The sequence below is a fragment of the Saimiri boliviensis genome, chromosome 18, assembly GCF_048565385.1.
Source record: "Saimiri boliviensis isolate mSaiBol1 chromosome 18, mSaiBol1.pri, whole genome shotgun sequence".
Taxonomy (NCBI): Eukaryota; Metazoa; Chordata; class Mammalia; order Primates; family Cebidae; genus Saimiri; species Saimiri boliviensis.
Window position 1 is genome coordinate 8,630,208 of NC_133466.1, and position 13,372 is coordinate 8,643,579.

Consider the following 13,372-nt stretch of genomic DNA (forward strand, 5'->3'; position numbering starts at 1 on the left):
ATAACAGAAAGACAAACTCAATTCATAAATGAATAAAGGACCTGAATTCCTTCAAAGAAGATCTACAAATGGCTAATATGCACATGAAAAGATGCTCAATATCATTAGCCTTTAGGAAAATAAAAATCAAAACCACAATGAGATACCACTCCAAACCCATTAGGATGCCTAAATAAAAAGACAAATGATGGTAAGCATGAGTGAGAATAGAGAAATTGGAACCTTCATATACTGCTGGCAGGATGGTTTTGGAACAGCCTCGCAGTTCCTCAAATGGTTAAATATGGCATTGCCACATGATCAGCAGTTTCACTCCTACATATATATCCAAAAGAAATGAAAACATATGTCCACAGTAAAAACTGTCCATGAATGTTCATAGCAGCATTATTCAGAATAGTGAAAAAGTGGAAAGAACTCAAATGTCAATCAACTGGTGAATGAAAAAAAATGTGATACAGTCATACAATAGAATATTATTCCACAGTAAAAAGGAATGACATACTGATACATATTAACATAGATGGATATACATGGATGAACCTTGAAAACACTGTAAGTGAAAGAAGACACTTATAAAAGACTACATGTAACATGATCCATTTATACAAAATGCCCAGTATAGATAAACCCAGAGAGTACATCAGTCGTTGCCAAGGGCTGGGAGACAGAAGAGAATGCGTAGTGACAGCTAGTGCATTTAAGATTTCTTTTTAGGTTGATGAAAACGGTAAAACTCAGACTGTGCTATGCACAGCCCTGTGCATATACCAGAACCATTAAAATATCTATTTTCTAAATGGGTAAATTTTATGCTACAGTTAATTATATCTCAGTGAGGACATTACAAAATGATAATTTCTGTATCGCATAGTCATTATTACCACCACTGCATGAACAAAGGCCTGTAAGGAAGCCTGAGGTTGCCATCAACAACTGCTTCCTCAAGAAAGGGATGTCCAAAGGATAAGCAGGAGGGTGCCAGGCTCGGGGAGAAGGAAAACCACTCCAGGCAGAAGGGATGGTACTGGGAAAAGGTTTGGAAGTGAGAAATTGAATGACAAACATTACCCATTAAATTAGAGAACAATGCAGAGAACTGGCAAGGGAGAAGGCAGAAGATGAGGCAGGCACCAATCACAGAAGGCTCTTGGTAATTACTGAGTGTTAGTAAATTACTGGTGCTGACCTACTACAGTGGAGGGATAGCATTCATAGTTCCATCCTTCACACTCTGTAGCCACTCCATTTGTCACGTGACCTTGCAGTTCCCATCACTAATGAGGCAAAGTCTGTTTTCCCCAGCCTGACCCTGGTGGCTACGTGACTACTTTTTGCCGGTGGAGTCTGAGCAGACCCGAAGTCAGCAGAGTCTTGAAAGGCGCTCATGTGGCCACCTTGGCTTGCCCTTGCACCTTCCTACTGCCTTGAGAATAGGATTTTCAGGGTGGAAGATGCAAGATATGTGGAGAAGAGCTAGTTGTCCCAGTCACCCCAGCTGAGGCCATTCTAGATCAATCATTAATCCATAGCCAGCCAATCCCAGATATGTAAGCAAGAACAGCAAAGATACTCCAGAGCTCTTGCTGGCCCAAAGGTGAACTAACCCAGCCAAGCCCAAGCAGGACCAGCGGACCCAGACCTCCTACACTTAGTGTTTACAGTCACGTGTCACTGGGGTTTTCTGGCTGGGAGTTACTCAGTGTTCTTATGACAGTGATTAACTGATATGCCTACACTACTGTAAAGTGGTGAGAAACCTTCCTAACAGTTAGCTGAACTGGGCTGCGGAACTGACTTTCTCTTAAGGGAGGACAAATGCATGGGCTCTGGAGCCTGATACTCATGACCTGTTCTGCCACTTTGTGCTGGTGTGACTTGAGGCAAGCTGCATTAGCTGCTCCCACCCCCGTTTCCTCATCAGTAACATGGATATTAGTATACTACAGTATAACACTATTGTATGAGGACTGTTTTGAGAATCATGTAAACATTAGCAATTGAGTACGGCACATAATAGGAGCTTGATAAATGTTAGATTTAAGAAAGGCTGAACTTGACAAGGACCCATGACTGAAGAGGAGAATCCCTACCTCTGCACCGGTGTGGGGTAAGGAAGTTTTGGCAGGCAGGGCCAAGATTCTGTTCTAATACTAACAAGGTCCAAAAATCTACCCCATAAATTATTCTAGGCCAAATGATTTGACAGTGTTTTAAGAGCTGATATTGACTCAATGCTCATCTCAGCATCCCATTAAAGCACCTTAAGACCATATGTCCCGGGCAGATACAGAGTGACTGATTAATAGATATGGGGTTTCTATTTGGGGGTGATAAAAGTTTTCTGGAATTAGATAGTGGTAATGGTTACATAATAGTGTGAATATTCAAAAAACCACTATATTGTATACTTTGTAATGGTTAAAACAGCAAATGTTAGGTTATGTGAATTATTCTCAATCAAACAAAAATGAACATATGTCCTTGAGCAACAGTGCAACCAGTTATAACCTGGCAATCACAGGTTAGGGTATGTAAAAAACAACAGGAGATTTTGGCTTTAAAAAAGCTACTTTTTTACCAGCAGAGAATAGATAACTGTACTAATTACCTATAGAGGCCATTCCTAGCTCATGAAAAATAATAGAACCCCATCAGCTATATATAATAGATAGCTCAGATTTTTACTGATGCTTAGTATATGCTAAGCATTCTTAAAGTGGTTTGTAAAAAAATGATTTTCTTAGCAGAGGCACAAGTAGAATTTTGGGTGGGATAGTTCCTCCTTGATTACTGCACTTACTATCTCTGGCTATCCCCTGTCCTTTTTCAACCACCCCAGGTGAGGCCTCACAAAGCTGTGACGTAGGCAATATATTACTAACAAGAACACTGGGGGCAAAGAGGCTGAAGAATTGTTTAACATCACGAAGCTATTATGTGGCGGTGCTGGGGAGTGGTGCGGACAGTGGGACTCTAAGGCTCTCAGATTTCTGTAGCTTCTCAGATTTCTGTAGCTTCCCTGTTTTTCTGTTCTCTATAAAGGGCTTGGTGTGCATTTGCTACATCCAAACATGGCATCAAGTAACTGTAGTAAAAGGAAAAGTTGGCTAGCTCACAACCTCAGCAATGCAGTCAAAGGCCAAAGGGAGAGATCAGGAAAAGCCACATGTTTTCTTTCTATGTTTATAAAAAATTTCTCCATGAGCTATGAGCACAATCACTATTAATAAAGAAATGACTGTGGCTAAATCTCATCTATTATTGTGTGGACACCAACCCAAGGAACTCAGATTAGCGACTTATCCTGGTAGAGAATGGGTACACATTTTACGTGGCAAGTCTAATACCTTATCAGGCCTATAATTTGGCGGGCGTGCTTAGTAACCGCCCTTTTAAGGCACTCTTGAGTAGGGCCACACAACAGTAGACGCAAAGCCTTAACAAGTTAAAAAAAAAAAAAGCCCAAACCTGGAGCTGTGGCTCCGTTGCAGCCCCCACAGCACCCCGGGTGCTTGATTTCCCAGACTCTTCTGGACTGACTGTACAAGATGTGTGTACATATCATCTGTGTGATGAACTGTACACACAGAGCATGCAGTCAGACCGGCAATTCAGAAAGCTCAAAAAGCCGGAAAGAAAGATACTTCACGGGCTGAATGCTACCTTTAAGTGACTATGTCTCCAATCTGTCCTCGTCACTCAAACAAGCAGCCACAGGCATTCCCACATGGATTTATTAAACCGAAGTTTCCTGAGGCAATGTAAGGTTTATAAAATTATTGTTTTATTAAACCCCCGGGGAGCTTACAGAAACTCGTGTTCCGTGTGTCTCTAGGCGATGCAGAGTTTCGCTTTTTGTTCTTTTTTCCTTTTCCCAGTCAGGAAACTGAGTAGAAAGTCTCTGGTTCTATCTAATTCTTCTTGTCCTTAGAATCTCCCCAGTCCCATCTTGAGTAACAGCTCTTGGGGAAATGTTATGACAGTTACCTTTACAAACTGAACCTAAGATTTCTACTAAAATCTTAGTAAACAGGTTTCCTGATTAAGGTCCCACTAAGCTAATTTTCTTCTATTTAATATGTTACCCCAGCTATTGATCCAGACTTCTGGAACAAACTCCTCCTTTCTTAAATGAATTAGTATCCTTTTGTTACCTTTCTAAACAGATGATGGTAACTTTGAAAAATAAATGCACCGTGATTTCCTCACATCTATGATTCCATTTCCTCACTAATTCAGTTTGGCTTTGCCACTAATTGCTACCCCTCTACTAACCATGTATTTGATGATCAATCTTGACTAACAATTCAAGGTCGGCAGATCTCAACAAGATACTCTGGCTGACTTTACAGTTCTAGTTTGTCTAAGGCTCCATGTGTTATTCTTACACTTCTTTAGGAGTAAGATAAAGATGAAGATAAAAGCAGTGGCAGCCAATACCTACTGAGTCCTTACTAACAAGGCAGTTTTAAGTACTTTATAAGTATTAATCTAACCATACAAAATGTAAGCTATTATTACTCAAATTTTCCAAGTAAGGAATTAATGCACAGAGAAGGTAAGTAAATTGCCCAAGAGTAGAACTAGTATAGAACCAAGCCTAGATCTAAACCCAGCCAGTCTGTCTCCAGGGCTCTCATTCTGAAGCTCTATTGCTATGTTGCCTCTCAATATAAACAAGAATTTACCTCGGAGCTCATAAAATAGAGTTTTACTTAACCAAGCAAACTGAACTACAGCTAAACAAAAACCCAGATTTACAGCCCCTTTCTCATAAGGCAATTTGCAGAGGTTCTAAAGCACAGCAAGAAAAAACCACTTCACTATGTCACACAGAAATCTGAAGCAGGCAATTCTGAGAAAGAATCTTTTGTTTAGCCAACAATGCAGAAGTTCAGCTGAGGCTGCACAAGCACAGTTACACTCATATTCTCCTAATTATGCTGCATGCAATTAAAGACAAGTTTCAGATAGGATTACCTTGTTTTCTTCTAAGTTCCTTTTCAACTTTTCTTCCAGGTCCCTGGTCTCTTCTAAGCCCTTAAGTTTTATCTGCTCATAATTTTCATATGCTTCTTTAAGCTGCTCTTGTAATACTTGGTACTCCTTTTCAATCCGTGAAATTTCTCCCTAAAAGTGAATTGCAAAACAATCTATTAAAAATCATTTAAAATGCCTACTTATGATATTGTTCTTTACTGTTTCTTAAAATAAAGAAGAGTAAAAGGCAGATGAAAATTTACAAGGGAAATGTCACAATAACTCAGGAATTAAAAACCCCTAAATGCTGGTTAGCAAAACCAGCTCTTTGATAAACACAATCATTCATATTACTGGAATTCATAAATTCTCCAATCTATACTATAATTAGTTCTGAATATTTGTTTTAGAAGGGTTCAGTATTAGATCAACAGTTTGATTAAAATGTCACTCTCCACAATTAACACCAAAGATTATTTATTAGGTTTAAAAAGCTTGCACATATTACACATATTTTAGTTATAAACAGAATATATTAACTTTGGCTTTAAGTGTTTCAAATAAATAGTTGCTGGTTATTTCAAAAGACAAATTAAAATATTATAAATGAATTATTGTCAATTATGTTTCCTTTTGTTTTTTTTTTTTTTGAGATGGAGTCTTGCTGTGGCCCAGGCTGGAGTGCAATGGTACGGTCTTGGCTTACTGCAACTTCTACCTCCCAGATACAAGCGATTCTCCTACTTCAGCCTACAGAGTAGCTAGGACTACAGGTGCACACTACCACACCTGGGTAATTTTTGTATTTTCAGTAGAGATGAGGTTTCACTATGTTGCCCAGGCTGGTCTCGAACTCCTGACCCTATGATCCGCCCACCTCAGCCTCCCAAAGTGCTGGGATTACAGGCATGAGCCGCTGTGCCTGACCGTCAGTTATGTTTCTTGCACCAGCTTAACAACAAAAAATTGCAGTGAGCCGAGATTGCACCATTGCACTCCAGCCTGGGCGACAGGACGAGACTCTGTCTCAAATCAAAAACAAAAACAAAACCCAAAGCCAGGCTTTGGAAATCTACCCCAGGCACAAACCTGATCCACCTATGACATCTCCTGTACCTTCCCCCAATACCTTAGCATCTTTCAAGTATAAAAAAGCAGGAAATCAAGTATTTGAATCTCTACGAAGATCAGTTAGAGAACTGTGAATTATGGTCAGATTGACCATCCATGCCAGTTTGCTGTGGACCATGCCACTTTGTCTGCCCAAACTGAAAGTTTAGCGCTATAGAGTCCATGTTTAAATAAATTAATTAAGCAGTCAACCTTACTATCATCCAGGAGCAATACTTTATAGTTTAAGACCTTAATTACTTCTATTTTAATTCTTGATTCAGCAAAAGGATCACAGTGAATAGTAACTTGCTATCATGAATGAATTTTTATGTCCCAAATCACCAAAAGAGTCAGGCAGGAAGCTAGACGCTGCCTCTGTTATTACATTTAAACTTCACCATACTTCTGTAAGAAATACATTATTTTTGCCTTTAATAGATCAGAAAACCAGATGAGGCAACCTCTCAAAGTCCCAGGAAAAAGTAGCAATGCTGGGATTCAAATGCAAGTCTCACTAGTTAAGAAGCCAGCAGTCAACTATACTAGCATCAAGGTCCTAAAACTAAGAGCTAATTTAAGAACGCATTTGTGAATGGTCCCATCACTGATAAAAGCATTTATTTGAGGGTCAAAAGCACTGACTCATTAAATAACAGAACCTATCTGGTTTAAAGCTAAGTACAGCCTAAGACTTCAACAAGACTAAACAGGCAAAAATGTTCACTATAGCACTGTTTGTAAGCATAAAAAACTAACATAATTTAAATGTTCAACAATAAGAAATTGGTCAAATAAATTATCACACATTAATAAAATGGAAAACCAAATATCCATTTAAAATGATGCTATAAATACTATTTACTGATATGGAAACAAGTCTACAATATATTAATTGAAGGCTGAAAACTTCAAATACAAGATATATGCTGTGATCCCATCTTTAAAAAACTATTGTTTAATTATATATAAACATTCAAACAGCCTGAAAGGCTACACATCAAAATATTAACATGGGTCATGGGAAGGTAGATGATTTTCAATTTCTCTTTCATAATTTTTGGTTCATCTAAAATATTTAAGGACTCTATGTTTATAATTAGCAAAAACTAAAGGCTATTTGTACACATAGCAGCAGGAAACACAAAGGTCTGACCTATCTACTTAACTAGACATTGGTCTTGTCAATCATTCCGTATCTAACTATAGAACTGCTTTTTAAATGACAGCATATTTCATTTTATAGCTATATTATAATTTAATTAGTCTACTATTGATGGAGGTTTAGACTGTATTCAATTTTCTGCTGATACAAATTCAGACAAAACAAACTACAAATACCCTTGGCTCACTGGTCTCTCTACACATATGAGTACAGATCGATTCCTAACTGCCTTCCAAGAAATTTCAGCTTCACTATCTTTCAAAATGTGAATGAATGCTTTTCTTATTTCAAGTGGGGTGGGCATCTTTTTATATGTTTAAAAATAATTTCTTTCATTGTGAATTCTATTCACATACCTTCTCATCTTTGTGACAGGTGGTTCATCTTTTCCTTACTGATTTATAGAAACTTTGTATGTAAAGGAAATTAGTTCTGTCTCATGCTGCACATAATTTTCCTTGTCATCTGTGTTTTGACATGTGTATGCGTATGCATTTGTTTTTACATATATGCTATGCATACAGGATATACACATTACATGCATGTATGTATATAAACACACTTTCTTTCCCATGCGTCCCCTTTTACTGATCTTATAAAAGATTTTTCCCAGCTGGGCACAGTGGCTCATGCCTGTAATCCCAGTGCTCTGGGAGGCTGAGGCATGCAGATCATGAGGTTATGAGTTTGCGACCAGCCTGGCCAATGATGAAACCCCATCTCTACTAAAAAATAAAAAAATTCGCTGGGCATGGTGGTGTGTGCCTGTAGTCCCAGCTACTCAGGAGGCTGAGACAGGAGAATCACTTGAACTCAGGAGGCGGAGGTTCTAGTGAGCTGAGATCGCACCACTGCACTCCAGCCTGGGCAACAGAGTGAGATTCTGACTCAAAAAAAAAAGAAAGAAAATTCCCATTTTTTCCTGGATACTTTTATAGGTCCATTTTTTTATGCTAAAATCTTTGATCTCCCTGGAACTTATTTTGGTATAAGAAATGAGGTAGGGACTAAAATTGATTTTTTCTAGATGGCAATCCATTTCTCCTATGTATTTAATAATCTATTTTTTGCTCACTGATAATTTACCATCTTTATTGACTGATTGATTGACTGAGATGAAGTCTCACTCTGTCGCCCAGGCTGGAGTGCAGTGGTGAGATCTTGGCTCACTACAACCTTCACCTCCCGGGTTCAAGCAATTCTCCTGCCTCAGTCTCCCAGGTGGCTGGGATTACAGGCTAATTTTTGTATTTTTAGTAGAGATGGGGTTTCGCCATTTTGGCTAGGCACTCTCTTATTAATAGTCTATGTATGAGGTAATATAGATTTATATTGTGTTTTGATATTTAGTTGTATAACTCCCTTCCTTAGAGTTTCTCTTCCATATCCATTCTTGATATTCATTTTTACATATGAAGTTTAGAATCAACCTGTCTAGTTTCAAATTAACCCTGTGCAGTAACCAAGCCTCTTGGTATTCACGGCCTTGTACAGACCTCTCTTACCATGTGTCAGGGTTGGTGGGTTGGTCTATGTGACCAAGAGAATGCAGCAGAAGTGATGATTTGTGACTTCATAAAGCATTGAAACTTCTGGGATCACACTCTCTGGAAAAAGCCAGCCCCATGAGGTCAAGCAGAACCACGTGGAGGTCCACAAGGCAAGGAACTGAAGCTTCCTGCCAACGGGCCAACACCCATTTGCCAGCCATGTAAGTGAGCCATCTTGGGAGCAGAACCTCTGGCTCCAGTTACTCCTGCAGATGACTGAGCCCTCGTCAACATCTTAGCTAATCCTATGAGAATCTCAAGAACCATTCAGCTAAACTGCTTCTGAATTCCTGACCTAGAGAAATTGTGAAATTTCACAATTGTGAAATGTTTACTGTCTTAAGCCACTAGGTTTTGAAATTGTTTGTTATATATATATAGCAATACATAACTAATTTGCCCTGTTTATGTATACACTGGAGTTGTGTTAAATTTTAAAAAGCTTTAGGGAGAACCAATCTCGTCATCATAATAGATGTTCTTATCCAAGTACGTGAAATATCTTTTCATTTAAGGCTTTTATGTGTCTCTCTGTAGTATTTTAAAATTTTCTTTACATATATTTAATTCTTTTATCTCTTGGTATTGAAAATATTTTCTTTCAATACACTTTCTAACAGGTAACTGCTTGTATATAAAAAGGTACATCCAATTACCTTTTTGAATTCTCTTACATTTTAGTACAGGTTTTCAGTTGATCACTTTGGATTTTTCTGGTACACAGACTTAGCCTCTGTAACGCTTCACCATTAAGCAAGATGATGGCTTTTGGGTTAAAATATTAGCATGTTGAGAAATATTCATCAATTCCCATTTTCTTACTAGTTTTGGTCAAGACAGTGGCCTGAATTTTATCCAATACCCTTTCAGCAACTTTGAGTTGATAAGACAACTTTTCTCTTATGATATATAGTAACAAAGTAAATTATATTGGTAGGTTTTCTAATTGAATCATCATTATAGTAGAAACGGTCTTTAGAATATTTTTCTGTATTATTCACATGAATAAGCTTCCTTATAAATTATTACATGCTCATTATACCAGTTAGAACAATAAAGCGGGCCACCCTGGGCAACAGTGAGACTATCTCAAAAAAATAATTAAGATAAAATTAAAGTAATAAAAAAATTTTTAAATAATAAATGAAACAAAACAATAAAGCTATTATACTTTAAAATAAATATGCTGGAAAAAAACTTGCCTTTTCCTTCCCTTCTCAAATTTCAACAATAAAAATCATTTTTGTGTTATGTTCTCACGCTTATTCCATGATAACTTTGTGTGGATTAAGCTGGCTCCAAAATAGTTCTAGTTCATCATTCCATCTAGATAAATTAACGAAAACTAAACCTTTAAACAGTTCAAGATAATTTTGACTCACTTGATGTTCCTCAAAAGGGTTATATGGCTCAGTATTGACTTCTTTGTGTGCTATGTTCCAGGATACCTGTGGGGCAAAACAAAAAATTAAAATTCAGTTTGTCTCAACTGCTCTAGTAAAATAAACCCATCATGTAGTAACACTTTAAAAACACACAATTTTTTAAAGTTTTTTTTCCCCATTTAGATCATGTTCCATGTTTCTGTAAACATGTATATTAGAAAATTATTTAGAGTTAGCGTAACTGTAAATGATTTTGATCCATTGCTCTTAACATATTTTTTTCAAAGCTTCCTAGAAAACAGAAAACATAACGAGGAGTGGGGAAACTCAATAAGGATTTAATGAATTCATACCCTATAAAGGCAACTACAGAGGAATCCTGAGTTAGTCTCCTGCTTGTTAGGAAGGAACTCGTTCATACACATCCCTCTTGTTTCCCTCTATCTGGCTGTCTCTTTTTAACATTCTCATTCCTCCCCTGCTTTGACAGGAGACGCTGGGCATGTGTAGGCCAGGGTCTTCCTTTTTTCCTTCTCTGAGGAGCGGCCAGCACATTTTCCCTTCCTCCTCCATGCAGTAAGTCTTATGGGGCAGGCACCCCATGCTGGAAGGCCTCCGGGTGGGCCTCCTGTAACTGGCAGGTAAGGTGCTGTGATGCAGGCTACACTACCAGCTAGCACCGGAACTTTCCGACAGAAACAGCCACCTCCTCCTCTGGCACCTTTGTTAATTCTTAGGATGACGTTTTGGCTCCACCTGCTGTCTTATTTCTCAATGTGTGTAGAATTTCAGTAGCAAAGACGGGTATTACTGACCCTAAACTTCTTTCTAAGAGGATTACGTGTCACGCCTCATAGAATAGTTCATATTTTAAAAATGTTTTCAGGCAAAAGCTTCAGTAACCATTATAAAGTCAATCAACTTTAAGGATTTTTGTAAATACAATGGCAATGAAAAATGAGAAGAAAAATTTAACTTCAGTATTAAGAAGACTTTTCTATTTAAGTCTCACCTGTATGGCAACCATCTGCATGTGTGGAATATTTGTTACTGTGCTGGTGTTTTCTGGAAGGACTTCAAATTTGTTGTTAGAATTGCCACAGTGCCCATCATTTCTGTTAGACTCACTCAGGACTGTATCAGCATCACCTGTGCTGCACTGTGACTTTACAGATATTCCCGAAGAGGCGTCAAGGATCTGTGTTTCGGAGGCAATCTGGTGACGAGCAGCATTCTCAGCATTCAAATGATGACCCTCAAAATAGGCAGCAGCATTTTTATCTGCTCTGTCATTGGCTACAAAAGACGGCACCACTGGTATTGATCTTGGCAGCGGATATTCAGGAGGAAGGCTGGCCAAGGGTGTATATATGCTGGTGTACTGGGGCAAACCTGGTAACACGTTTATGTATGCTGGCGGTGTCTGGGTGATGTCAAATCCCTGGAAAGGAAGATACGTACAGTATCCTGTGACCAAATGGGATTGTGCCCAATAAGTTGGTTTCATATCCTCAAGAAGCGGTTTGGGAGAATTAGAGGAGAGTCGCTTGTAATTTGCATCCTCAGAGACTGGTTTGGGAGAATTAGAAGAGACCCCTTTGGGTTTCCCATCCTCAGAAACTTGTCTAGAAGAATTATTGGATACCGGTTTGGGCTTCACATCTTCACAAGCTGGTTTGGGAGAATTTGCAGACACAGGTTTGGGTTTCACAGCCTCAGAAGCTGTTGCTGAAGCTGTATCGGACACTGGTTTAGATTTTACATCTGGTTTAAATTCCCTAGCAGCTGGATTCAGTGGTAGTCTAACTCGTAAATACTCTCCTGTTTTTGAAATTTCTTCTACTTTTGTTTTAATGTTTTTCTTCTTTCTTTTTTTCTTGAGCCGTAACGCAACTTTCTTCAATGCAATACAGTTGTCGATCACCACAAAACGAGGACATCCCAAGAGGAAAGATTTTAAGCCTCCTGCTTTTTCTAGTATCTGTCGAGTTTCTTCTGGGAAAAACTCATATTCTTCAGAGAACATCTTGTTACTCATGTCCAAGGGACCATGTTCCTCCAACAACTGAGAGAAGTAACTTGGAAAAAATTTACATATACATGAGTTACTATAAGGAATTTCTTGAATATACTTATTAAAAAAAAAAAAAACTTGTATTCTCCCAAAGCAAAACATTGTTTCACTTTTCCCCAAGAACAAATATAACAAACATAAGGTTAACTGCAATCAATGATACTATAAAGAAAATTTTGTCTACCTCCTAGAAAATGATCATTTAAAACTTTTTTGGGGGAAAAGCAAGAGGGAATCAAAAAGTTATAACTTTCAACTATGTAATTACATAATTTATTCTAAAAACAACAACAAAAAAGTAAATTTATTCAGAAAAAATAACAATGCCAATGATAAGAATTTTAAATAAAAAGAGAAAATCAAATCTCAAAAGCAAATCCTATTCAAATTTGTAAATAGTAAGTCTATTAAATTTTTTGTTTAGAAATATTCAGTGATTCACAGGGAGTGAAATTAATTATGTCTGATCAATAAACCAAGATAGTTCAAGATCCAGATCCACAGTAATGGGCCCTTAGTCTGACTCCAGCTCTGAACCAGGTTTTTTCATTTCCCTTCTGAGTCTAGCTATTTTCCCATTCTTGCATCAAGCTCAAGGAATCAGGCTCAAATAAATTCTGTATTCACTCTTTAACAATGGCATAACGAGTAGCATGAAAGCCACAACAGGCACCACTAACACGGGTTTTTCAAGAACAAAAAGCCTCCAAAGTAGCTTTCTTAGTAAATTAATGTTAACAAGGAGGATAATTTATTTATAAGGAAAGTAAAGGCAGCACTTCTTTGAGGCAAGAGAAAATCACTTTATGTGCAGATGCTGCTGCAGATAATTGCGTGAGACAGTTAAAAATAACCTCTAGCCGGGCGCAGTGGCTCAAGCCTGTAATCCCAGCACTTTGGGAGGCCGAGGCGGGTGGGTCATGAGGTCAGGAGATCAAGACCATCCTGGTCAACATGGTGAAACCTCGCCTCTACTAAAAATACAAAAAATCAGCTGGGTATGGTGGCGCGCGCCTGTAATCCCAGCTACTCAGGAGGCTGAGGCAGGAGAATTGCCTGAACCCAGGAGGCGGAGGTTGCGGTGAGCCGAGATCACGCCATTGCA

At 38.3% G+C, this 13,372-nt stretch overlaps 1 protein-coding gene across 6 annotated transcripts in view; it reads right to left on the reverse strand.

The window, feature by feature from the left end:
* The window catches only part of TTC3 (tetratricopeptide repeat domain 3), a 126,999-nt gene that overhangs the window by 25,548 nt on the left and 88,079 nt on the right, over positions 1 to 13,372 (reverse strand). For all 6 annotated transcript variants that reach the window (XM_039480621.2, XM_010338275.3, XM_010338274.3 and 3 more), the window contains 3 exons: positions 11,206 to 12,271; positions 10,191 to 10,256; positions 4,984 to 5,133 (listed from right to left, as the gene is read on the reverse strand). In XM_039480621.2, the coding sequence (XP_039336555.2) occupies positions 4,984 to 5,133; positions 10,191 to 10,256; positions 11,206 to 12,271 (1,282 nt within the window). The remainder of the gene's footprint in view (positions 1 to 4,983; positions 5,134 to 10,190; positions 10,257 to 11,205; positions 12,272 to 13,372) is intronic.